General features: G+C 53.9%; 1 protein-coding gene across 2 annotated transcripts; it reads left to right on the forward strand.

Annotated features, from left to right (window-relative positions):
- The first annotated feature begins 422 nt into the window (after positions 1–422).
- On the forward strand, positions 423–24474 carry MELTF (melanotransferrin). Of its 2 annotated transcripts, XM_019723609.3 has the most exons (16): positions 423–618; positions 2501–2655; positions 3865–3964; positions 6096–6278; positions 8327–8483; positions 9652–9719; positions 13067–13254; positions 13953–14133; positions 14821–14972; positions 16440–16536; positions 16901–17095; positions 18032–18188; positions 18280–18347; positions 20139–20326; positions 21633–21831; positions 22315–24474. In XM_019723609.3, the coding sequence occupies exons 1-16, from the start codon at positions 570–572 to the stop codon at positions 22389–22391; spliced, it is 2214 nt and encodes a 737-aa protein (XP_019579168.3). In that variant the 5' UTR covers positions 423–569; the 3' UTR covers positions 22392–24474. The 2 variants fall into 2 exon arrangements, with proteins under 2 accessions (XP_019579168.3, XP_074186030.2); XM_074329929.2 differs by lacking the exons at positions 8327–8483; positions 9652–9719.
- The last annotated feature ends 1892 nt before the right edge of the window (positions 24475–26366 follow it).

The raw sequence follows: 26366 nt of genomic DNA on the forward strand, positions 1-26366 counted from the left end.
AGAGAGGCTGGTGAATGGATCTGATGGCCTTGGAGCTTCCTTCCAGCTCAGGCTCTTGGACTCTGACCTCTTCTTCCAAATCTGAGCTTTTCCCTTCCAACTGGACACGATAGTTGGGGTCTTTCTAGGAGAAGAAGGGAGAATGCGTGCAGTCCAGGCGATTGTTGAGGAGAAAGAGCGCTGGAACAGCCTGTGAGCTGAGGGGAATCAGGCCCCAGAGAACAGATACCATACCCTCAGGGACAGCTGAGTGTGCGTGCCCAGGGTAGGGGCGCGCCAGGGATCCCGGCCGGCCGTTAGACTCGGCCCTCAGCCAGCCGAGGCTCCAGCAAGGGGCGCCAGAGAAAAGGCCAAAGCTAGTCTGGTCAGCCCAGGTGTCCAGTCTGGGGTAGGCGGGAACGTTCTAAGGGCGTGGACACCGCCGAGGCACGCCTCCGCCTCACTTAAGTAGCTGCGAGCCAGTGCACGGAGGAAGGAGGGAGAAAGCCCCTGTTGCTGCTGACCTACTTGGACCCAGACCTAGACACAACTGGAACCCAACCCGGCCCCAGCTAGATATAGACCGTGCCATGCGGGGCCCAAGTGTGGCTCTGTGGCTCTTCCTGGCTCTGCGCACTGGTGAGGCCCCGCCGCCGGGCAGTGGGAGCAGGAGCCGGGGCGGAGGTTCTGGAGCTCTCCAGCGCCATTGAGCAGGGTCCCGGAGGCTGGGAAGTGTGCCCTGAACCCGTGTTTCACGGATGAGGAGCCGGGCAGACTGGGATGTCTGGAGGGCTTCTTGGAGGAAGCGGAGATTGGCCTTGAAAAAGCGGACCTTCTGACGCGCCAAGGAGAGGCGCGAACAGAGGCATGGATGGGAGAGGCTTGGAGTGTCCCGAGGACGTCGGGAGGGTGAACGCTCTTAATGGGCGTGGAAGCCAGAGGGTTTGGGGGCTAGAATGGCTCTACTTCGGAGCCCCACGGGGAGGGAGGCAGAAGATCAGGAGGGATGAGAGGGAGGGAGGCACAAGAGGTCTTCTCGGGAGACCTTTCCAGGGCGCCCTGCAGGATGCAGGGAGGGAGGAGGGGGCGCGAGATATTTCCCGGGACACCTCTCCAGGCGCCATTCAGGATGCAGGGAGGGAGGGGGCGCAGACCGGGGTTCTTAGGTCCGCACCGCCATCCTCCCAAGGGAGTCAGGGCTGGGACTGTGAGACGTGAGGTGGGAGGGACCTCGGGGAGCTGCTCGCAGGGATCGCGAGGGGAACACTGTTGACAGGACGGGTTCACTTCATAGCTCTGACCTCAGCGATACATAAAAATGGACCTGCCACCCGGGTCCAGACTCTGCAGTTGCCTGGCCTACCAGAGTGCAGTCTCGGAGTAGGGCGGGCGAGGGGAGGGCAGTTCCACATTCCCCAGTGCTGCCTGGGGTTGGGGAGGCGGAGGGTCGTGGAAGGGAGATTGTGCGAACCCGTGTGCTTGACCCTGGGGTGGGCATGGGAAGCACAGGCTGCCGGAGCGCGATCTGGTCCCTGGGGGACAGGAACTGGACCCAAAGCCTTGGCTTTCCAGGCAATCCTGGCTGGGAAGCGTGAGTGGCACGCTCAGGTCTGCAAAGGCATCAACCTCAGGGAGCCCTGGCACCATTTGCTAGGTCCCCAGGCTGGGAGCTCTCTGGAAGTCTGACCTGGTCAGATCAGGGGACCCAACAGGACCCCACGGGAAGGCGGGGCCTAAATGCAAGTCCACTGAGAACCTGTGTGTGCTGGCTCTCAACATATGTTTATTTACAGCACAGAAGGTGGGTTTCCTCATGTGCTTTCTCAGATGATGAAACAGTCTCAGAGAGGTCAAATAAGTTGCCTAAGGTCACCAGCTGGGGGATTAGGAACTTGAAGCCAGCCTGCTAACTCCTCAGCCTCCCCTTGGCAGGGGCATGGCACTGTGCCCCCTGAGGGTGGGTTTGCAACTGACATAATCACAGATGCTCCGAGAGGATGTACGTCTCCTTAAGGGCAGCCACAACCACTTCCCTGTCTCATGGCTCAGTTCATGAGACAGGCCCAGGAACTGAGTCCATCACCCTCTTGGAGGACACAGAGGCCCAAAGAGGGGCAGGTACTTGCCGCCTTACAGAGCCAGCAGGACACCCTAGCCTGCGCTCCTTCCATCCCTCCTCCCCCACTGCGTTGTGTATGCTCCAGGGTGTTAGGGAGGGTAAGGGTAGCCAAGCTGTTGCCTGGGAGACACTCCCTCACCTCTGTTAAAGGCTGGGCTCTGCGTGACCCCCCCCCCCCCCCCCCCGCCCTGACACAGGGACATGCATGGCCTCATGCACAGCTCTGCCAGTGAGCCACCCCTGCTAGTCTGTGACACCTCTTTGTGCCTCAGTGCCTCCCAGGGGGAAGCCTCTGCTGTTGCAGAGGACTGGGTCACACAGAGCTGCTGGCACCACCCTCCACAGTGGGGGCTTGGGCTGGAGATGCCAGCAGAGCTGGGCCTCACTGTCCCTTGCCCCCAGTGCTCAGCGGGACGGAGGTGCGGTGGTGCACCATCTCAGACCCGGAGCAGCAGAAATGCAGCGACATGAGCAAGGCCTTTCAGGAAGCCGGGATCCAGCCCCCCCTGCGGTGCGTCCAGGGCACCTCAGCCGACCACTGTATCCAGCTCATCACAGTGAGTCCTCTCCCTTCCGCTCCCACCGCCTGCCAGACAAGAGGGCTCTGACTCAGGAGGGAGCTCACAACAACTTCATTCACCAGGAAAGGCCCTGAGGTCCCCCCTGCCAGGTTGGGCGATAGGATCTCCTGAGTTTCCCAGGCAACAAGGGCCAGCTTGTTTCCTGGCCAGGCCCAGGCGAGGCACTGGGAGGCCTCAGAGAGGGCCTTGCTCAGATGGGCGCCAGGGAGAAAGGGGTCTGAGAGGCAGAGTTTTCCTTCCACAGGGCGCCTGCTAGAGTGGGGACACTACCCACCCCACCACAGGGAGCCCAGGCAGCAGACTCCTCAGTGGCCCATGGTGGTTACTCGCTCTGCCACAGTTTTCCAGAATGGGGCTCGTGTGGTTTGTGAGGAAGGAGGATTAGGGACCAGAGGTCCTGGGTGGGTGGAGGGGGAAGTTCTGAGTGGCAGGAGACCTGCTAACCTGGCACTGATGATATTCAGAGGCGGGACTTTAGTGGCAGGACGTGGTACGGAGGGACGCCACAGGGGTGGGCACAGTGGGGGCCTGCGTTTTCATTTTAGCTCAGCCTTTAATGTGCTCCCAAGACCTAACCTAACATGGTCCCAGGTGGTCCAGAGGCTTGGGTCTGGCTCCACCGTGAGGGTGGAGCTATAATTCTATCCGTGGACCCCGTAACACACTGATAATATACTGCCATTTGTCTTTTTAAAATAAAAAGGAAAAGAACTGAAGAGGGCATGTGTGGGATTCAGTCTGCATCTTAGAGAGAAAAGCTGAGAAACAGGTCTGCAGGAGGCAGGGGGCTAGGAAACAAGAGGATGAGGGAGACACTTTTTACTGCATACCATTTTGAACTCTGAATTTTTTTTTTACTATGTACATCTATTACAAGTCATATAAAATTAATAATATTTTTCAAATAACATAACTAGCAAAACAAGGTAAGCCCTTGGTCTAGGAGAGTGGTCCCCGTGGGCCTGGTAAAGTGGGAAACCCCTAGGCTGGTGGGGGAGGGGCCTGCAAGGCTAAGCCAGGACAGGGTGCCTGGGCCAGACAAGAGGACAAGTGTGGACCTCTGGGGCTTTTCAGGGGCCCTAGGCAGACTGGTGGGCGTCCCTGAGCTCCTCCCTGAATGGCCCTGGAGAGAGGTGGGCTGGGTGGGAGGTAGAGGGAGGGGGCTGACTCACTTGTTCCCAATAGGCCCAGGAGGCTGACGCCATCACTCTGGATGGAGGAGCCATTTATGAGGCAGGGAAGGAGCACGGCCTGAAGCCCGTGGTGGGTGAAGTGTATGATCAAGGTCAGAAGGCCCAGGGGGAGGAGGGGTGGGAGGAGAGAGGAAGTCATTCAGCAGTGTGTGCTTCCTGGGCCTGGCCCAACCCTGCAGCCCCAGAGCAGTCCTGGAGTCCTGGCCACACAAACCTTCAGAGGCCCCCTAAATCTCTTTTGGTGCCCCCTTCCCCAAGAGCAGGCCTGTCAGAGACAGAGAGCTAACCAGCATCTGTCCTTCCTCATGGGGAACCCAGCAGCCCCTTAGCTTTCCCCACAAGCTCTTCCTAAGGGGCCACCCTGTGCCTCACACAGCACTGAGCGTGATTGTCTGGGGTGAATGAAGCATCAGTAATGCCCAGCTTCCTCACACTTGAGTGACACTGTCAGAAGCAGCAGGAGTAGGGATGGGGCCAGGCAAGAAGTGGTGACCCGGAGCTGCAGAGCCAGACAGAACAAGAATGAGTCTCATTCTGCCCCTTCCTGTGCCCTTCTGTGACCTTGGACAACCTCCGTTTCCTTGACAGGGATAGTGATCCCTGCCCTGTCACACAGACTAAACGAGCCCCCTAACACGTGGTATGTTGTCAGAAATGTGAGTTGCTTTGCCGCTGTCCGTGCACCTCACACCAGACATGCCTTGGGCCCAGCCTGCCCTTTGCACCTCTCTCAGCACCTCCTCTTGTCCAAGATCTAGCCTTTGTCACAGCCCAGTTGTCACCTCCAAGGAACTCCCCTGAGCCTTCCCACCCTCCTCTTTCCTGCTTCCCAGAGCATTCACTCCTTCTGCTAAGGTCCCCTTCTGTCTTGTTTTCTTTGTCGTCACCACCGCAGTCTCATCTTGGGTCCCCGTCACACGGTCTTCCTTGGTTGCTTGAGTCAATGACTGTCGGATGACATAGGATGCAGCTCAGCCCTGCAACCCAGTCAGCCTTTCCACTCAATGACCAGAAACATCCCTGCCTCGGGGGCCTCAAACATAGTTCTTCTTCTTTTATTAACTCAACACATTTATTGAGCATAGACAGTAAATGAAAGAGAGTCAGTTCCTGCCCTGAAAGTGCAGGAGTCAGATAATAAACAAATAAACACACACAAAACTGTACTTACAAATATGGTGGGTGCTGTGAAGAAAGTGAATGTCATTAGAGAGAAAATAGGGGATGTGAGGGGACCTATTGAAATAGAGCAGACAGGAGGGCTTCTCTGGGAGGTGACATTCAAGTTGAGCCCAGATGAGGGTCCCAGGTGGGAAAGAGCTTGGTGTGATCAAGGAACCAAAAAGAAAGACACAGTGGGCGAGTCAGAGGGTGGGGCCAAACAAAGATGCTGAGGTTGGCAGGGGCCAGACGCAGGTGTGAAAAAAATAACATTGACACTGTTTTCTAGAACTCAACTTTATTCTGATCGTGGGCACCTACCACCACAGAGCTGTCATCCGTGTGTGTGTGTGTGTGTGTGTGTGTGTGTGTGTGTGTGTGTGTGATGGGATGCCCTCTAGTCGTCAGTCCCCATAGGTGAGTCATCCCTGTGTTGTTGAATAGCCCCTTCTGGGCCACATTTGGCCCAGGGGAATCTTTTGCAAGGCTGTAGACTCCCGCCCACCCACATCCACCCCATCCAGGGTCTTGAGTAATGTGGAACCACCTTGTTAGTTCTCTCTCTCTCATTCTCTCTCTCTCTTCCCCTTTCCCTCAGCACTAGGAAATCATGTTTCCCAATCTGGGGGAAGCCCCTGCCCTGCTTCCCCTGCTCCCAACTACTCTTCGTCCCATAACCATGATACCATCCCCTCAATCCTTCTAAGTTCTCCAAAGGGCCTTTACTTTTGGAAAATAAAACTTGCGGTCCACTTCTGCTTTGGTCCAGCTTGCAGAGCTCCCCTAACACGCACAAATGTAGATCCAGCTAAGTGACAGCTGACTTGGGAAGGAAAAGAAGGAAATTAACTAATGAATTAATATCTCAAGATAATATCTACCCCATAAGGTTGGAGAAGGGTGGGGTCTGTGTTAAGACAGATGGCTTGCACTCACCTGCTCGCTCAGTAACTAGAACACCGCACACACACACCCTTCTCCCACAGCCTTCCCAGGCAAGGTGCCTGTCTCTTGCTTGGCTTCTCCCTTGCTGCCCTCACTCCTCTACTCTCCTCCTTCTAGAGGTTGGTACCTCCTATTACGCCGTAGCTGTGGTCAAGAGAAGCTCCAATGTGACCATCAACACCCTGAAAGGCGTGAAGTCCTGCCACACAGGCATCAACAGAACCGTGGGCTGGAATGTGCCTGTGGGCTACCTGGTGGAGAGTGGCCGCCTCTCGGTGATGGGCTGCGATGTGTTCCAAGGTGAGGGCTTCCGGCAGACAGGGGCTTCTCCTGAAGGCGCTCTGGGTTCCCCTCTCCTTACCTCTGCTTCTGCTCTCCCCGCAATGGGATAGCCTCCCTCCAGGCCCACCTTCTTCTTGCACTTTAAGGAACAGCACAGTCCTGCCTTTCCCAGGGGCTTCCCGGACACCTAGTCAGTGGTATCCCTCCCTCCTGTCTTTCGCTCTGGCCAGCCTGGTGTTGCCACTATTTTAGTTTCTGCTTGATGGCCCCTCCAGAGCACTGGACTCTCGCTTACTCATCACGGTGTCCCACGGCACAGCCAAGCACAGGGGCCAGCCCATGTTGGGACATGGCGAATCGCCAAAGAGCACCTGGTGGAGGCCATTTCCAGAAATGTGTCTTCAACTTCACAGGGTCAGAAATTTCATGACCCAAACAAGCTGCTGACTTGTACCCAGAAAGCTCACAGGTGGAGAATCAGAGACTCGCTGTTCCCGATTAATTCATCTGTAGTGAGAACAGGGCTCTCATGCAGACAGAACGTTGCCAGTGGAAGGGAGTTGCGAGTTATCCACAGGGGACACCTAAGAATAAAATGAGTGAGGGCTGAGGCAAAGCCCTGAGGGTCCTGGCTAAGAGCTCAAAGCCCTCATTCTGGCGGCCTGGGCAGAAGCCCTGCTTCTCATGCTTTGGGCTTTTTTCCTGGTCACCCGCTGGCCACCCAGCTCTGTCAGTCTCTCCAATTCAGCAATGAGGTGGCCCCTGACACATGACACCCATATTCTCCAACTGCTCTCTTAGGATCACACCACCTTCTCAGTAGAGTTTGGGGTGTCCCCAAATTCCTTTTCCACAAGTGTGCTGCCTCCTGGTTCGTTCCACAGATGGCCAGTGCTTCTGGGGCTGGGTGTGGGCTGGCAGAGCATGCAGGGGAAACAATAGTCTTTTAAAGCCCTGACTTTGCTGTCAGATAGATGTAGAGTTAAACCCAGGCTCAACATGACCTGCCCTCAGAGGGGTTACTCTACCTCCTTGAAGTTCGGTTTCCTCATCTTGTAAAATGGGAAAATTAACTGCAGTGCTGTGAGCTTGGGAGCAGTGAGAGAATTCACACACCGTTTTTGCACAATGCGTGGCACAGGGTACGTGCTTACTGCAGGGAGCTGTAGCTATTATGAGCTCAACTTCCATACCTCTCGGTGGGCACCTGGCTGTTGGGCACACACATGCATGCACGTACACACATGTACACACACGCAGACACACGTGTACACTGCCCCCATACCGCCCCCACCACTGTGTAAACCAGCACAACCCACAAGAGCCTGGGAGCCGTGTCCTCTCAGATGGTGGCCAGGTTTGGGTGGTTTATCAGTCTCTCGGCACATTTATTAAATATCTCCTCCCCTGGGAGAATGCAAACAGAAGACCAAGAAAGGGAACCCTGCCGGGAAGAGCTTGATCTAGCTGCATGATGAGCACGACGTGACTGGCTCAGTGAGAGCTGGCATCCTGCTCACACTGTGTGGCACTGTGCCTCCCTCGGCACACGGTAAATATTTGCCAAGAGGGTGGACACGGGCCGGAAACCATGAAGAACCAACCTCTTCACACAGGACGCCTCCCTCTCCTCTGTTTCCCTGCCCTCCCTGTGTTTTGAGAAGTGTTGTCTATCAAATTAATTATACTCATTAAGTGATACTTTATTTCTTTACCTGCTTGTATTGATTACCCAGACTGATTTTGAAATGAAACCCTCAATGAGAACAGTATCTAGTTGATAGTTGGCCTATGTGACCGTTTTGGGGTAAATGTTTTATTTCCCTGAGCCATTTTTGAATAACAGCAGTCACTCCACGATGCCACTTTTGTGGCCCCAGTTAGGAAATCACTGATCAGATCCAATTCCCCAGTTTTGCTCAGACTGAAGCCTGAAGGGTCCAGCTACGTCCCTGGGGAGTCCAGCCGTCCAATCCGGCATGAGTGACCTGAAGCCTCCCTAGGGGACAGGGCAGGGAGTCTGATGCCCTGCGGCTGACTGACCTCCCTCTGCCTCCTTTCCGCAGCTGTCAGCGACTATTTCGGGGGCAGCTGCGTCCCCGGGGCAGGAGAGACCAGTTACTCCGAGTCCCTCTGTCGCCTCTGCCGGGGCGACTCTGCTGGGGAGGGTGTGTGTGACAAGAGCCCCCTGGAGAGATACTACGACTACAGCGGGGCCTTCCGGTGAGAGGGGCCTGGGCGGGGCTGGCGCTACGGTGGAGCTGAGTCAGGGGAGAGGCTTTGAGACCTCACTAGCTGGGGGAAAACACCACCTCGGCAGAGAGAGCCCTGGGGGAGTGGCAATGCCCGTGGCATCTCATCAAAGTGCCCTTTATATAGTTCATGTGCCCTAGTTGGTTTAAAAACATCAAACCAGAATATGCCAGACTGGGTTTACTCATAAGTCAACATGTTTGGCCTCAGAGAGAAGAAAATGGCAAAACAGCCTTTTGCCACTCCCGTGTCCCTATTCTGGTGTCTCAGAGCAACAGGGAGAGTGGTGGGGGTGGGGAAGTGTGGCAGGGACCCCTTGGTTCCTGGTACTTTATAAGAGCCCGCCATGGATCCCAAAGAGAGTCTCACAACTGTGGTGCACTTCTCTCTGTCCACAAATGAGGAGACCTGCCCTGTGGGGGCTGGAACGGAATCCTGCCACGTCCCCCTGACCACCCTGGCCTCAGTGTTTCCACCTGGAAGCAGGGAGCCTGCTCATGCCCTCGCGCCAGGGTGTGAGCTGGGTAAATGCCATTTTTGGCACAGAGAGAAAAACAGTCCTCAGTTTTCCAGGCCAGAGACTGTTGCCCATCCTGCCTCTCCTGGTGTTATCGCCCCAGTCCGATCCCTGCTTATCTGCTGGCTGTGGGAACCTAGGAAGTCCCTTTGCCCAGTTGGCCCCGACCTGCCTCCCTCGCTGGGAAGTGACATGTAGAGGACACATACAGTCCTGGTCCCCTCCGCTCAGGGCTTTGGTACGGCATGAGAAGATCTGATCCAATCCCCTCCTCAGGACAGAGTCGTCTCCAAATGCCCCTGAGCACTAAGGCTGCAGGTGATAGCAGCTGCCAGAGGAGCTCCTGCTCCTTTCAGGCCCCAGCAGCACAGGCTCTACACAGATTCTAAGGCATCTCGCCCTAAGAACCACTTTATCATCCCCGCTTCACAGATGATGCACAATGTGGCAAAGCCACGCAGCCCACAAACAGGAGAGCTGGAACCTGGGACGGTGCTTGTGCAGCCCATGCCCACCACGACCACCCCACAGGCCAGGCCGGCCTCCAGGGGTGGAGGACGGGCAGGGGTCAGGGAGCTCAGGGCTCCGCTCCTCCCAGGCTCACAGGCTTCTCGCCCACAGGTGCCTGGCAGAAGGGGCAGGGGACGTGGCCTTCGTAAAGCACAGCACGGTGCTGGAGAACACTGATGGTGAGCAGAGGGGCTGGCCTCGGCAGGAAAGGAAGAATGGGGCCCAGCAGGGGGCTTCAAACTGCTGCAGGAAAAGAAAAGAGGGTTCTTGGCTTCCCACAGGGAAGAATTCAAACGTGAGCGATCTAGTGCTTAAAGTAAAAGTACGTTTATTTAGCAGAGAGTAAGAAAACAAAGGCCACCCCGTAGCGAGTGGCGGCCTCTGATCGCTAGTAGAAGGGAGACCCCTTCTCCCCCGGGCCAGGGTTTAGGTGTGTTTTCTGCTTCCATGAAAAATTCACTGGCATGGAGGGGAAGGAGGGTCGAAGAACAGTGGTAAGTTTATCATTAACTTCAGTAAGATGCAAGAAGAATAGGGGCAGGTTGTTTAGACAACCTGTGTTTAATTAGCCGTGGGCTTAACTTTAATGGCAGGGATGGTTGTAATGGAATCTCTCGTCTTCCGGAAAGATTGCTCTGTCCTTGAGGAATGTCTGCCTGAGTTCTGGGGCTCAGAGCACATAGGGAGCAGCCTTGGAATCCAACCTCTCACTTTCTTTTTCTGTAAAAATAGTTCTCATGCTCCTTCCCTATATTAAAACTGCTCTTCGGGCGAGGGGTCCGGTGAGCAGCTCTGACCTGCCCTGATTTGTATACAGTATTGAGTTTCGTTTCCACTTGAATATTGGGTTCTGCTTTTGAAAAACAGTTTGCAACCTCTGCACTAGCTCTCATCTACCTCCTTTCCGGGCATTTTTCTCTTTTTACCTGAAGAAGCTCTCCCTGGACAAGGTCTTTTTAAAGATGGGTCAGTGTTATGTGTTGGTCCATGACATTGTCATGTAAATTGCTTTTAATTTTGAAATGACTGAGCTTTAGAAAAGTTGCAAGAATAATTCAAAGAACTCCTATTTATTCTTTACCCAGATTCCAACTTAGCATTTGCCACATTGAGTTATCATTCTTTCTAAATGTATGTGTTCTTTCTGAACTATTTGAGAGTACATTTGCCTGCATCATACCCCTTTAGTACATCAGTATGTATCTCCTAAGAACTAGGAGAGGTGGACCTAGTCATAGTACAGTTACCAAATTAAGGAAATGTAACACTGACACAATAGTATTATCTAATCTACAGTCCATATTCCAGATTCACTAATTGTCCCAATTCTGTCTTTTGCAGCAATTTTTTTTCAAGCCATGGCCTAATGTAAGATCACACATGGTATTTAGTTGTTAGGTTTCATCAGTTTCCTTTAACTTTAAACAGTTTCTCAATCTGTGTGAGAAACTGTTTAAAGTTAAAGGAAACTTTACAGACTGCCCCCTAATTTGGATTTGCCTAAGGATCGTTTATTTTTTTTAATTGTTGTATACTTTACACACAGCAAAATACACTCCTTTTCAAGTACAGTTCTATGAGTTTTGCAAAAAACATACGGCTATATAACCACCCCCATAAGCAAGATAGTGACTGTGACAGGCCCTTCACCCCAGAAGTTCCTTCTAGTCAACCCCACCCCCACCCAGGCAACCACCAACCAGACGTTTGTCTCTATAGTTTTGGCCGTTCCAAATAGTCTGCTCATTGTCCACTTTTTAAAACCATTATCTTTTTTGTTAATCTTTGCCTTTTAAATCAGAAGTTCCACGATGTAGTCTTACATTCATGAATGCAAACAACATGAGCCAGATTTGAGAAAGAGAAACAAAGATGTCTAAAAAAGGAGGATGCCACAAAGGACGGTCTCCAGAGCAGGACAATCCTATGAAAACCGGCAGCAGGGACTTGGGCCCCAAGATGAGTCAGTCACGCAAATGAGAATTTGGAAGGTGGAGAAAGAATATGGATGTTTTGGGTTAAAATTGGCTCTTTCAAATTTTGTATGGTAATCTCAGGAAATCTAAAGAAGTAATTTTTTAGGGTATCCTCATGAAAAGAGATTGATAAGAGAAAAAAGTGAAATTGTCATAAATGTCTAAAGCAGTGAAGTAACACGGCTTTAATTGTCCCTAACCAATAGAAAACAGGAATGGCAGATCAAAATACCTAAGTGATACATTTGTCTCACAGGAAGGCCAAATGATCCCACACAGGTGGATTTTGCAGCAATTTAAAAATAGAGAAAGTTGGGGAGTGGGGAGAGAATGACACTGAGTAATTGTTGAGAGTGCTATAAATGATCATGCATTCATTAAAAATGACCTTTCTGGAGTTTTCCAAACTATTACTCTCTTGGTTTTCGGATTTGTTTTTAAATAGCTTTAGAGTGAGCAGAGTTTTCATGAACCCACAAATTATCTTTTCCCCTCCTATTTCCTAGTAGAGGCTTATCCTCCTCATTTTAAAATTAGTCTTCTTAATATTCCTATTTGGTGCCAATATTCACTCTTTCAAATAAATCTTGTTTTCTATTCTAAATGAGCTTTATGGAAAGTTTCCAATAATGTGGGGAAATACTTTAAAATGATAAATGAAGATTGCCTATCAAGTATGCTCTGAACCATATTAAAAATGATTAAAACTAGAATAGAAAAAAGGACTTGGAGGAAATATACCAAAATATTAACAGCTGGATTGATATTGTATTAATATGTGGGCGAAGCTTTGGGGAGTTACCCTTGTCTCTCTGGACACAGATCTGGGTGGATTCTGTCAAGGTTTGTTTCCACCATGGCCCCTGCCCACTGCCCTCTGCTCAGCGCCAATTTAGTACCTGATGGCAGGAATGAACTCCTGGTACATTTCTCTCTCTCACCCTAACCTTCTCTTATTCTCTTACTCTTTTTATCTTTAATAAACAGTTCTGTTTATATGTGGTGTGTACCTCATATCCATTTTATTAGTAGAAATTGGTGAAAGGTAGCAAATTTAAGAGAATAAACAGTCTATTGAGACACCTGGTCTTGTAGGGTGCAGCCACCAAGCTCCTCTTCATTCTGAGTTCTGGTTCTCACCTCCTGGTGTAGTTCTGGTTCTCACCTCCTGGTGTAGTTCTGGTTCTCACCTCCTGAAGTTCTGGTTCTCACCTCCTGGTGAAGTTCTGGTTCTCACCTCCTGGTGAAGTTCTGGTTCTCACCTCCTGGTGTAGTTCTGGTTCTCACCTCCTGGTGAAGTTCTGGTTCTCACCTCCTGGTGAAGTTCTGGTTCTCACCTCCTGGTGTAGTTCTGGCTCTCACCTCTTGGTGTAGTTCTGGTTCTCACCTCCTGGTGTAGTTCTGGTTCTCACCTCCTGGAAGAGTTTCTTGTCACCAGGGGTCTGTGGCCCATGACACCCTCGCCTCTCCACAGGATCCCTCTCATGAACCCTCCCCAAGTACCTCCCCCTGACAGAATTTGGCTCACCACAGGCTTCCCATCTTCCCAGGCAAAACGCTGCCCTCCTGGGGACAGACACTGCTATCACAGGACTTCGAACTGCTGTGCCGCAATGGCAGCCGGGCTGACATCACCGAATGGAGGCAGTGCCACCTGGCCCGGGTGCCTGCTCACGCCGTGGTGGTCCGGGCTGACACAGATGGGGGCCTCATCTTCCGGCTGCTCAACGAAGGCCAGGTGAGTTCAGGGCGCCCCACGCAGCTTCTGGAATGGTGCTGGGCTTTCGTATCGCACCAGGGTGGGAGCTCAGAGCTAGAGCCATCGTGGGGCTGGGCTAGCCAGACCAGGAGGGACAGGACCCAGAGAATCTCTGCTGGGACAGACCCCCACTGGGGACCCAGGCCTCTGTGGTGTCCAGCCTCAGGTCAGGTCAGTGTAAGGAGGGACCGACTGTGCTAGCTGGCAGCGAGGAGCGTTGGCCAGAGAAGGGAGACCAGGGGACTCACACTCTCAGAGAAAGCTCCTGGTACTCGTAGCTCTTAAAATGAAAACCAAAACATATGAGCGAATAAACAAAATGATGAAACCAATAAATGTGAAAATACACCATGACTTAAATATGGTGAATAATGTTTTGCTGAAAGCACTGCTTACAAGAGCAGTGAGTGTCTGACTGCTGGGCACACCAGCTTTAGCTTTGCCCCATTGCTTATCCTCAGAACCATTTAGTCATGTGTCCAGTCAGCTGAGTGTGACAAGGCAGAATGCGCGGAGGGAGCACAGACGAAGGGGGAGGTGGTGCAGGTGGTGTGTCACCTGGTCCTCAGAATGTGCGCCTGGCCTGAGGGCACAGGAAGAAGGAGGTGGTGGCTGAAGGGGGAGGAAAGGATGTGGCCCCAGCAGCACCTCACCTGCCCCCACCCCTTGACACACAGCGTCTGTTCAGCCATGAGGACAGTAGCTTCCAGATGTTCAGCTCTGAGGCCTATGGCCAGAAGAACCTGCTATTCAAAGATGCCACATCCGAGCTGGTGCCCATTGCTACACAGGCCTATGAGGCGTGGCTGGGCCCTGAGTACCTGCACGCCATGAAGGGGCTCCTCTGTGACCCCAACCGTAAGTCTCTCCTCCCACCGCCTCCAGCCTGACCTCACCGCAAGGATGGCAGGGAGTTCTGTTTAGGTGGCTGGGGGAACACACCCACCCTGGGAGGTTTGCCCCCTTCGCTTTGATCTGTTGGTTTGAGGAGGAAGCATCTCTGGAGTCCAGTGGCCTACTGTTCCCTGGAAGCCCCGCCTCCGCAGGGTCTGTCTTGAGAAGGGTCTCCTCACCCCTGCACACCGAAGTCATCAAGTCCTGTCATTTTCCCTCCACAATGCCTCACTCCTCCTTCTCTCCACCACATGGCCCTGGCTCAGGCATTGTCTCTTGCCTGGACCACTGCAGTCACCTACAAACGGGCTTTCTGCCTCCGGCCCCCATCCCCATGTGTCTTCCACCTACAGCCAAGAAAGTAGTGGGATGCTGAGTTAGATACATGGCACCAGGATTTGCCTCATGCCTCCTGACAGCCCCAAGAAAGAGATACAGTTATCCCTTTCTACATGAGGACGTAGAACCAGATTGTTAAATAACTTACCCCTTTATAACTAATGAGGGAAAGAGCCAGAATTTCCCTTGAGTCTGACTCCATGCTCTTTCTACTGAGGTCCCAGCCCCCACAGCTCCCACCCCACAGTCCGTGCTCAGGGCCGTTCCTAAAGCAGCTGCGTGTGCGGTGACCATGCGTTCACACTCACACAGGGCTGCCCCACTACCTGCACTGGTGTGTGCTGTCCACTCCCGAAATCCAGAAGTGTGGGGACATGGCCGTGGCCTTCAGCCGGCAGAGACTCAAGCCAGAGATCCAGTGTGTGTCAGCCGAGTCCCCCCAGCACTGCATGGAACGGATCCAGGTGGGGACCGTGCCTGGAGGGGCAGAACGAGCCAGGTGGGCGGGCGGTGGCAGTGCCTAGGATGGTCCTTACTACCACCCTTCCCCTTCCTCACCTGGTGTGGAGGATACAGGCAGCCTGGGGAGGAGAAGGTGTCTTGTGACAATCCACAGAGAAAGGGGAAGAGGAAGGACCCACAGGGACCAGCCACCCCACCCTAGGGAACAGGGCAGAGGGGAGCCCAGGGACTACTCCCTGAGTGAGTGGCCAGGAGCAGAAGGAGCGTGAGGCTGACCCAGCTTGGCACCGGCCAACCTGTGGCCTTAGGCGAGCCCCTTCCCCTTTCTGCGTCTCAGTTTCCCCTTGTGCATAACACTCGTAGCTGTGGGCTTGGATCATTGTTAAACATTTTGACAGCAAACCTCAGTCAGAAATACATTTTACATCAATCACAGTCTAATACACAAAAGCTTATTTTTCAGATATAAATATGTAAGAAACTTCTTTATACAGAGAGTTATGTACTTCCCCTTAGTAAGTGTAATGCATGCTGATAGTTTCTGTTCTATCGAGTTTTGTTGTGTGTTTTTTTAAGTGTGTCATGGCCCATTAAATTGATTTGGCATCCATTAATATGCCTGCCACCTGCAGTTAAAAGCACTTGTCCTGGTCTCAGAGGCTTATTTAGCTCTCTGCTGCTTCTCTGACTAGAGATGGAGGCCAGGACTCGGAGGCGGCCCCGGGCTCTACAGTCAGGAATGAAGTCCTACTGGGGCCACAGGTGTCCTGGGAGGCCCTGGTTCCGGGACTCCTCCCCTCCTGTTTTTCAGGGGCAAGTAAGTGGGGCCTGATGGTTAAGGAGCTCTTTTGATGGTGGTCCCCAAGGGCCACAGCCTCTAAAGAGTGTCCACTCTGCCTCAGCTTTATCACTCAGCCCTGGAACCTCCTCCACAGGCTGTGAGACTGCTTCCTTTTAAGAACCCGCTCTTTCATCCATTTGCACACATATTCAACAAATATATCTTGCATGTATGCTATGTGCCAGCTCTTGGCCAGGTACTGGGGGTACAGTACAGTGTCCCAGACTTCTGAGAACTGGCAATCCATGGGGAGACCCCATACCAAACATGAGGGCGGTGACCATCCTAGGTTCTGCTCAGGAGGCACTCAGCACCAGGAGACCGTCTCCTGGCAACAGGAGACCCTCAGAAAACATTTTCTGAAGAATGAAACGGGCACCATGCATGGGAGTGCTGGTGGTACTGGGTTTCAGGCCTCGGTACCTCCAGGCGGCCCTCTTGCCTGTACCTCTTCACAAGGACAGGAAGGAGCCAATGGGGCAGGATGGCATCAGCAGGGGAAGGGAGCCTGAGGCCAGAGTCCCCAAGAGACCCAGCACTGGTACCTCCATCAGGTCCCGACACCCAGAACCATCCTGGAGCCCACTCTAGCCTGACTGCTCTTCTGCCCCCCCCCCCCCCCCCGCAGGCTGGGCAAATTGACGCTGTGACTCTGAGGGGTGAGGATATTTACATGGCAGGGAAGACATATGGCCTGGTCCCAGCGGCGGGAGAGCACTACGCCGGTGAGTGCAGGGGGAGGTGTATATATACACATGGCCCCCTCGGCCGTTCCCGAAAGCTCCAGCTCTCCCTCAGTTCCTCTGTCCCTGTGCTGGCTGCTGGCTGTCACAGGAGAGCCTGTCCTGGCCCAGGCCTCAGTGTTTCCATCCAGCCATTGAAAGTCTGGCAGGAGTCAGCAAACTTTCTGTAAAGGGTCAGAGAGTAAGCACTTTGGGCTTTGCAGACCACATACAGACAGGCAGGGGCAGGACCACAGCTCAGTGGTGGAAAACAGCAGGATGGGAATGGTGAGGGAAGACGGGACCCCTGGGATGTGCCCTGCTTCTAGCCCTGCTGGGGGACCTCACTGCTGTCTCCTTCCCCCAGCGGAGGACAGGAGCAACTCGTACTTCGTGGTAGCCCTGGTGAAGCGGAACAGCTCCTATGCCTTCACCCTGGATGAGCTGCAGGGCAAGCGCTCCTGCCACTCGGCCTTTGGCAGCCCCGCTGGCTGGGACATCCCTGTGGGTGCCCTCGTGCAGAGGGGCTTCATCCAGCCCAAGGACTGCGACGTCCTCACAGGTGCCACCCTCCGAGGGAACACAAACTCAGAAACTCTTCCTTGGGGTTGGCTGGTTTGGAGACCCCTCGCAGGAGGAGCCCAGAGAAAGCAGCCCAGGAGTTTTCCTTTTCCTCCCTGACGTGATCCTTGCTGTGGGGAAGGCTGGGAAATACTCTTGGCCACACCATGCGAGTCAGGGTATCTATCTGGTGGTTCTGTGGTGCCATGGGGCCCCTCCCCACTTACTCACCCAGTGTGGAAGTGGTTCCAGTGGGCGTGGGGAGCACAGGCTCTGGACCTGCTGTATCACCACCCAGGCATGGGCTGTCCCCATCCCCCAGCAGCCCTGGGCCGCGGGAGGACATGGAAAGTGGCCAGCCGTCTGTGTAAGTGCTGAAGAAGACACTTTTACCAAGCACCCACCATATGCCATCCATGGGCCCTCCCATGTGTGAAATCATGCACATTCATGGTGAAAGGGAGGCAGGAGGAAGCTGGCAAGATCCTGGGCTGACGGCACGGACACCTCTGTCCTGCCTGGCACCTCAGGAAACAAAACACATTTTTTCTAACCACCTACGCAAGCACACAGAGGGTGTTCAGATTGGCTGCTCCCAACTCCCAGACAACTGGGCAGGTGCTTTGACTGGAACAGAAGAGCTTATGAGGTAGTGAGGTCCCCATCCCTGAGGGAGTTCAAGGGCAGGTTAGGTGACCCCTTACCAGAGGTTGTCCATGGGCTTTCTGTGTCTACACAACCTCTGTATCCCTTCATACGTGCAATTCTCACAGGAGGAGGTGTGCCACTGAACTGGGTGGGCAGTGGAGCAAGTAGGTGGCCTTGAGCCCCAGGGCCAGGCAGAGCAGACGGATCCGAGGGGAAGCAGCCCCCCCCCTCCGTCCTGGCTGCGCTCTCTGGGCCAGCCCCTCAACACAGCCCTTCCCCTCCGCCCCAGCGGTGAGCGAGTTTTTCAGCGCCAGCTGCGCGCCGGTGAACAACCCCAAGCACTACCCGTCCTCACTGTGTGCGCTGTGCGTGGGGGACGAGCAAGGCCGCAACCAGTGCGTGGGCAACAGCCAGGAGAGGTACTTCGGCTACAGCGGTGCCTTCAGGTACTCCGGGGGGGCCGGCGGCTGGGCCTGGGGCCGGGCACACAGGCTGGGACCCTCCAGCCAACACCTGCCTTGGCCTCTTGTGTGGCAGGTGCCTGGCTGAGAATGCAGGGGACCTCGCCTTCGTCAAGCACACGACCGTCTTTGACAACACAGACGGTACGTGAAGGGGACTCGGGCCGGGGCGGGGCCGATTCTGGCGAGGGGCTGTTTCCCAATACAATCTAGGCACCAGATGTTGCTAGGATTGGGGGCCACGCAGCAATGGGAAAGACTGAGTCTACAAGGCTCTGCCACTTGGGGTCCCTGGGGCCCCAAGAGCCTCATGGTAAGAACAGACCTCTGGCTAGACGTCCAGGTGTGCAGGACACACACAGCCTTTACTGGTCTGGAGTCCAAATCCCCATTCCATCGAAATGGTGGAAACTCAAGCTCAATCAATGTGGAGACACCCCTTGTGGGGCATTTATGTGGTACCAAGGTGTGTGGGTGGGGGTGGCAGGGGCCTTGCTCCACAGGGTCATCAGTTCACATCAGCATCTGGTCTTCGGTCCTGGCAGATCAGTGCCACATGCAGGGAAATCACTCTGCAGCCCCTGGGCCACGGGAAACAGGACACGGCCTCATTCACGTCACGTGGGCGGTTCTTCTCTGGAGTCAGGTTCCTGGACTTCACTTGGGAAAAACAGCTCAGGAGCTCTGTGCTCCAGGACCCCCTAGCCCACACCTGGGGTCGTGTTGGGGTGCAGGACCTTTTAGTATGCTTCCCCCGCCTCCCCCTCCGTTCTCCATCTGTCAGGGAATCTGTCCGTTCTGAAGACTGGAGCCTGTTTCCCTCCAACACCTATCGTTTGTACTTTCTGTAAACCTGCCTACTCCCAGGCTTTGAACCCCAAACACTGGAGGCACGGTCTTCTCCACTCTGTCCTAATACATCCCTGCCCAGAAACTCAGTGCAGAAAGGTATAATGTGGCCCCAAGGGGAAGTGGAGATTGGTGAAGGGGAAACAAGACATACAGGGGGGGGAAATCAGTTAGTATTTCAAAACTCAGATCCCACCTGCCTATGAAGGTCACCGAGGCTGCCACTGAGCTGGGGAGGGCTCCAGGCCCTGTTGCCGGTTCCTCTCCCCTGCCAACGTCCCACAAAGAACACTGGGGATCATCCCCCAGGAGCCGGAAGCTGAGGCTCCTGCAGGAGCCTGTGAGTGCTGCCAGGTCCCCGTGCCCTCAGTGGTTGGCCAGGCCCTGCAGTGAGACACGCACTTTCCAGGGCTGCTTATTCCTTTATTTTTATCTCTACTCATGGGCCCACCTGGAGTTCCTTCTGGAAATGGGAAGAAGGTGGATACTAAGTGAATAGATGAGACACAAAAACGATGACTCTCAAGGGGAGTGTTTCTCAGGAAGCCCTTGGATCGACCACCCTCTCCAGAATCACTGGGAAGCTGCTTTAAATGCAGGTTCCTGGGCCCCACTCTAGACCAACTAAATGAGATTCTTTGCAAGCCAGGGCCCTAGAACTGCCTCTTATTGGTCTGCGCATAGTGTTATACCCCTTCGAGTCTGAGAAGATCAGCCATTGGGGGAGGAGGCCACTCAACCCACTGTCAGGCCTGAGACCTGTAATACTCAGATGGGGTTCTTTGAGTGGAAGTGATTCAGAGCCTCGGTTTCTTCACCTGTAAAATGGGGGTGATCGTACCTGTTGTGAGGATGGAGCAGTGCTTGTAAAATGGGTCCTCCCCAGTCCCTACGAACAGTAGCTCCTGCCAGCACCGTGAGCCCAGCTGGGCTGTCTCATCCTGGTAACAGAGCAGAGCAATGGGAGAATGGAGAGCGCTGGGGAGCTGGCCAGACATTGCCCCCTCTCCCCAGTCAAGGCTTTGGGGATTCAGGAGGAGAGCAGCCTCACTCTATTCCTCCCTCTCCATCTGCTACACCCCTCAGGCCACAATTCTGAGCCCTGGGCTGCGGAGCTCAGGTCAGAGGACTATGAGCTGCTGTGTCCCAACGGGGCTCGGGCTGAGGTGTCCCAGTTCGCAGCCTGCAACCTGGCACAGATACCATCTCATGCCGTCATGGTCCGGCCTGACACCAACATCTTCACTGTGTTTGGACTGCTGGACAAGGCCCAGGTGAGCCAGGGCAGGACTACAGCACTGGGGGATGGGCAATAGAGGTGAGCCAAGCCCCCAGGTCCCCTCCGTCTACCTGGAGCAGATCTGAGGAGAAACTGCAAATGCCTGGGACAAAATTCTATGATTTTCTTCACTTAGCCAAGGACATCCCTCCAACCACTCTCCCCTCTGTCTCCTGCATTATTAATTCTCCCTTCTCAGCTGGACCATTCTCATGCTGTTATTTCTACCATCTATAAAAAAACAAACAAACGAAAAAAACAACCTCTCTTGGTCTCACATCCTCTTGTAGTTATAATCCCACTGCCCTTTACAGCAACTCCTTCAAAGATTCTCTCTGCTCTGGAGCCTTCTTCTGATCTCTCTTAAGGATGGAGATTATTCTAGACCAGCCTCCACCAGGGCCCGGAAACTGCCCTGGGCAAAGGGACAGAGACCCATTTTTCTCAGCCATTCCTCCCAGTCTCCTCTGATGGTTTCTCCTCATTTCCCCAGCCTACAACCGCTGCAGTGCCCCACGTTCAATCCTAAACCCTCCTCTCCGCCATACCTACCCCCCTATGGATCTCATCCAGTCCCACGTCCTTAACTGCCATTTATATACTAAGTGTACATCTTCAGCCCTGCTGCCATCCACCCAAGCCTCACACTTGCATTTTTAACAACTTGACAATTCAGCTGGTTTTTCTAACAGGTATGTCACACTGAACTAGTCCAAGTTCGGTGCCCTCCTTCCCTGAGTCCTCCTCAGTGAGGAGTGACTTCAGCTTTCCATTTCCTCAGGAGTTGTCTTGGACTCCAGTCTTCCTCTCATGCTCGACATCCAATCCATCAGCAAATCCTGATGGCTGCACTTTCAAAATGCGTCTAGAATTCGAACCCAGGCTGTCTGACAATGGAGTCCTTGGTTCCTAACCCACCCAGTCTCCCCTCCTCCCCCCTTCTCCCTAGACCCTGTGATGTGACCCTGTGTGAGGAAGGACCCTGTGTGAATGTGCATTTTTCTAGGGATAAGGCTGATAGCTTTCATCAGATCCTCAAATGGATCCTTAAGTACCCCCAAAACACTGACAGTCGCTTTACTCCTTCCTATGGTAGCTTAAGCATATCTTTCTCCAAATCCCCTTTGACGACAGAGGTGAGTGAGTTGTCAAACTTAGGATTTCAAATCGGAGTCTTGGCGCCCTGACATTCCCTGCTTTTTGGTTCATCATATCCTATGTAAAGCAATGAATAGCAGGTGGCCCCTGGGTGACAATTTGTGAGCCGGGATGAAAAGCGTGTCTGCTTGTGGTGCTTCCAGGACCTGTTTGGAGATGACCACAATAAGAATGGGTTCAAAATGTTTGACTCCTCTGACTATCATGGCCAAGACCTGCTTTTCAAAGATGCCACGATCCGGGCGGTACCTGTGGGGGACAAAACCACGTACCGCGACTGGCTGGGCCTCGATTACGTGGCGGCTCTGGAAGGCATGCTGTCTCAGCGGTGCTCGGGCACAGGTAGGGCCCCGCCTGCTAGGCAGGTGGCTGTGAGAACCTGGGATGGGCCCGTTCACACTCCAACCCGAAAGAGCGGGCTTCCTGCCACATTCCCTTGCATCCGAGCCTTTCACCTTGAGTGAACCTTGAGTGAACTGACGGGTACTCTGGGTCGTTACAAATGATCAAGGTGAAGTGTCTTGGGAGGGTCTGAACAGAAAATCTGCAGTTACAGCAGAAACACTGGCTGAGTAACCCAGACAGACCTGGATAATGAATATCAGTGCTAAAAATAATCTTCCAGAAAGGATGAGGCCACTGTATAAATATACACGTAGTATAATTTTGAAAGGAATGAATATGTAAAGAAACCAAGGGAATGAAAAAATTGTAGCAGGGTAGAAAGAGGGAGCGGGGTGAATTTAGTGCACAGAAATGCATTCCATCAAGTTCTGCCTGTGAGTGCCAGCCTAGGTGACTTACTGCCTGTGTTTCGTCCCTCAGTGGTCACAGCCTCCAGGGCCTCCCTGCTCCTGCTCCCGCTGGCCCTCACGGCCCTCCTCCTCCAGCCCTCCCTGTGAAGCAGCTCTGGGCAAGCCTCACCCCCCCTTGGAATGGACACCTACTCGGAAATCTCTATAAATAAGGCTGTTCTCCTCAGTAAACCCACCTAACACTGTCCAGAGAGAAACATGTGATGGGAGAGGACACGTGAGAAACCATGGAGCTCCTCAGAACTGTGATTTCAACACTGAAGTTTCTGTGATTTCTTCAAAGTGGAATAAAGATGAATGTTAAAGAAAAGTCCCCCGACTTCAAGTTGGACGTGAGCAGGTCTCTCCTGCTGGAACCCAGCCTCTGCCTCCCAGGCACCACCTGTCGCCCTGCTACCTGAGGCGTGCTGGCCAGCCTCCCAGTCACGGCCCACCCACAGGCTGCCACCGCTTCCCTGCGAATCTGCAGGCTCCCACCACATGGGGCCTCACCAGGCTTGGTTTTGGAAAAGGCCAGTTACCAAGGAAACAGGCTGAGCCCGGGCTTCCCACATGGCCTTCTCTGCTGGAGCCACTCAAGGGAACCTGGTGAGATGATGAGGCCCACCGGCCCCTCCCCTGTAGGTCCCCCTTCCCCCTCCAGAGAATGGACACTGCACCTCCCACCAGCCCCACTCCGTCTGTCCTCAGGCTCTCCCGTCCAGCTCCCTCCTGAGGACACTGCGTCTGTCTGTCCACGGAGGCATCCACCAGATGAGGCTCCAGCCAGGCCCTCCAAGGAGGAGAAGCTGCTGGGCACAGCGCTTGCCCTTGTCTTCTGTGGCTGATTTGGCCCAGGCCACTGGACCCCTGATTGTGCTGGGCTGGCAAGGGCAGGGAGTCCTAGGCTGAAATCCTTAAGGGGTCCTCAGGCAAATAAAATGCTTCTTAGTAAGAATGTTTACTAGGTGTGGCACTTGGTGCAGTGTTGGGGGTCTAAAATCCTGTCTGTTATAAGGAGGGCAGGTCTCAGAACTGGACAAGCCCTGCCTTTCAGTGAATTCAGCTGCACCAGGCTCTGTCCTAAGGTGAAGCCCCGTCGGCAGGAGTCCCCTCCTACATTTCCTCCTCTGAGGCTCCGTCTCAGATTATCCTCTTCTCCTGCCCCCAGTGTGACACCCACCACTCCACAGCCACTCCTGTACATCTGCCAGCAGCAGTAGTTGCCTCCAGACCAAAGGGCTTCAGGACGTGGAGCAGGAGGTGGCCCAGCCCTCTGGGCTCTCGGCAGAGCTGGGAACGGGGAGATGCCATTCTCTCTGTCAGAGGAGCCACAGACACGGGTTAGGTACTGAGAGCAGCTCCAGCTCCTGTGAGCAGGGGGTCTCTTCACCCAGCCCTACATCAGGTGGGCCCAAGGGCCACTCACTCCAGAAGAAGGGTCCCTCCTTCCTGTCCCGTACATAGGAGAGTCAGCAGAAAGTGCCTAGAGGATCCTCTCTCTACTCCATTACTGCCACCCTTGTCTGAGGAGACAGAAAAAGTTTCCAGAACTGCCAGCTTTCACTCTGAATTTTGCTCCCAGAAAAAAGTAAAACGAGAAAGAAGTAACAAGAGCAAGCCACTCTCGTCAGCAGACTGGGAGCTGCGTGGGCCTAGAGCTATTTGCATCCAGTCTGCGGGGGGGCCTCCGGGACGCTGATGACAAGCTGGGTTCCCAGTGCTGCGCCCCCACCTGTGGGCGTTCGGATGGATCCTTTCCATCTCTCAGCAGCAGAGGAGGCCCTGGCAGCATCCTGGCCATAGTCACCCATCCTGAGGGGTCCTGGTCACCATACTGGGGCAAGCCCGTACGTACCCTGCTGTGAGGGGCCAGAAAACGCCGGCCTCTCTTACCCTCTGCACTGCGGGGAGCAAGTGATTCTTCTCTGACCTGACGATTGTTTGATTTGTGTGAAGGGAGATGTGTGCAGTGAGAAGCGTATTTCTGTGTGGCCACTGCGAGGCAGGGTTCCGCTCAGGTGTGTGACACCTGCACTGTGAACCACCAAGGATGTGACCTGTGTGAGTGCTGTGTGACATTTGATTGTCAAGTGACAGCAGGGGGACACCGCTGTGTTAGTGCTCATAAAAGATGTTGGTTTGTTTTTTTCAATAAAGCCAAACAACCCTGCACGTGCTGAGGCTTGAATTCTGATTCTTGAAACTTTCTCCTGCTGATTGGTTTGGTCCTCTTAGGTGGTCAGAGGATGACCTGCCCCACGCCACTCCCCTGCCCACTCAGAATGGCAGTGTCCACTCATAATCCTGTTCCCTGAGACCCAGAGTCCGGGACCAGTCTGGGTCTCCAGACAGGCAGGCCCCCAACTGTCCTTTCCAATCTGGACTGGTCCCGGGCACATCCCCGCTGCCCCCACCCCCTCAGCCTCTTGGGTGTCTACTTCTCTGGGGACCAGACACAGAAGAGGATGCAAACGCCCCCAATACCCCCTGCCCTGTGTCTCCAAAATAAGCTGCCCATACATTGACTTGGGCGAATTGGCTGCTAACTCACTGAAATAGTGGAAAGGGGGGTCAGATCTCCGACAGTCCTCACAATGGGTGCTCTCTGGCCTGACCTGAAGTGTGATGGCCAGGCCGGTCTTGGTCAGGGCCCGGCTCTGGCTCTGGGAGTGGAGGTTCTCCATACACCCCTCTCCCACAACTCCGGCCCTTCACTCTACCCCCAGGCTACCCTCCCGCACTCACTGCAGCCATATCACAGAGCTGGGTCTCATTCCCCACGGCACACAGGCCATATCTGGGCAGTCAGCGCAATCATCGTGAAGCTAGGTGGCCTGGGAACCTGGCGGCAGATGTTGGTAACAGTGACTCGCCACCATATGGCAGTTTCGGCCACTTAGCTCGCCTGCTGCTGCCCCTGCCCGCCCTCCTCCCCTTGAAGCTTTGGGAGAGTTACTCAACATTGAGCCCCATTTCCTCATCTGAAAAATAAGCAGAATAATAATACCCATCTAGTGATGTGAAGATTAGATTAAATTATACTCCACATAAAACACTCAGCACCATGCTTGACACATCACAGGTGCAGGAAAGACATTCACTACTGCTGTTACTCCAAGAGCTTGTTTTGGGGGCTTAAGTTTCAAATTCCTGAGAGAGATCATCTGATTGGCCCAGTGTGGGTCAAGCAGTTCAGGCTGGCTGCGGGGTGCCCAGCTGAAACTTGGCCACTGAGGCCCCAGAGAAAGAGGAAATGGAAGCATTGTGAGCCAGGCAGCAACCCCAACAGCTAACAGGCCTGTTTTAGGTGATATTTGGCATTCGTTGAGCAAATATTTATTTACTTAATTTTTACAGGACTTTTTTTTTTTTAAGATTTTATTGGGAAAGGGGAACAGGACTTTATTGGGGAACAGTGTGTACTTCCAGGACTTTTTCCAAGTCAAGTTGTCCTTTCAATCTTAGTTGTGAAGGGTGCAGCTCAGCTCCAGGTCCAGTTGCCATTGTTAGTTGTAGGGGGTGGAGCCCACCATCCCTTGTGGGACTCGAGGAGTCGAACCAGCAACCTTGTGGTTGAGAGCCCACTGGCCCATGTGGGAATCGGACCGGCAGCCTTCGGCATTAGGAGCATGGAGCTCCAACCGCCTGAGCCACCAGGCCAGCCTCGAGCAAATATTTATTGATACCTGGTCTTAGTACCCTGAGACTTGGGCAAGAGGGACCCTGATCCTGGGCTTTGTGCTTTAGAGCAGTGCTTTCCAAACCTTGATGTGCACATGAATCCCCCAGACCTTGTCAGATGCTGATTCTGATTCAATAGGTCTGGAATGTGGCTAAGAGCCTACAGCTCTACCCAGCTCCCAGCTGATGCCCGTGCTGCTGCTCCAGGGAGCACAGTTTGAGATGCAGCCCTCAGCAGCCTCCGCTGGAGCCGTCCTCTAACCACCAGTGGGAGGAGTCACAGGGCAAGGGTGTGTGCACCCAGAGCCCACATTCCTCTTATACACCATGCCCCTGAAATTCTCATCCCCAGCAGTTCTGAGGCTGCTTCCAGGGTTTGGACAGCCCTCTCCTCCTGCT

This window comes from Rhinolophus sinicus, chromosome 17, assembly GCF_057876585.1.
Source record: "Rhinolophus sinicus isolate RSI-liver-muscle chromosome 17, RSI-T2T, whole genome shotgun sequence".
Taxonomy (NCBI): Eukaryota; Metazoa; Chordata; class Mammalia; order Chiroptera; family Rhinolophidae; genus Rhinolophus; species Rhinolophus sinicus.

Excerpts from the sequence above, each read along its gene's own strand:
- MELTF (XM_019723609.3), top strand. The coding sequence starts at position 570 with ATGCGGGGCCCAAGTGTGGCTCTGTGGCTCTTCCTGGCTCTGCGCACT. Across the intron at positions 8,484-9,651 it reads GACTACAGCGGGGCCTTCCG|GTGCCTGGCAGAAGGGGCAG; the intron begins GTGAGAGGGGCC and ends TCTCGCCCACAG. Across the intron at positions 18,348-20,138 it reads CGTCTTTGACAACACAGACG|GCCACAATTCTGAGCCCTGG; the intron begins GTACGTGAAGGG and ends TACACCCCTCAG.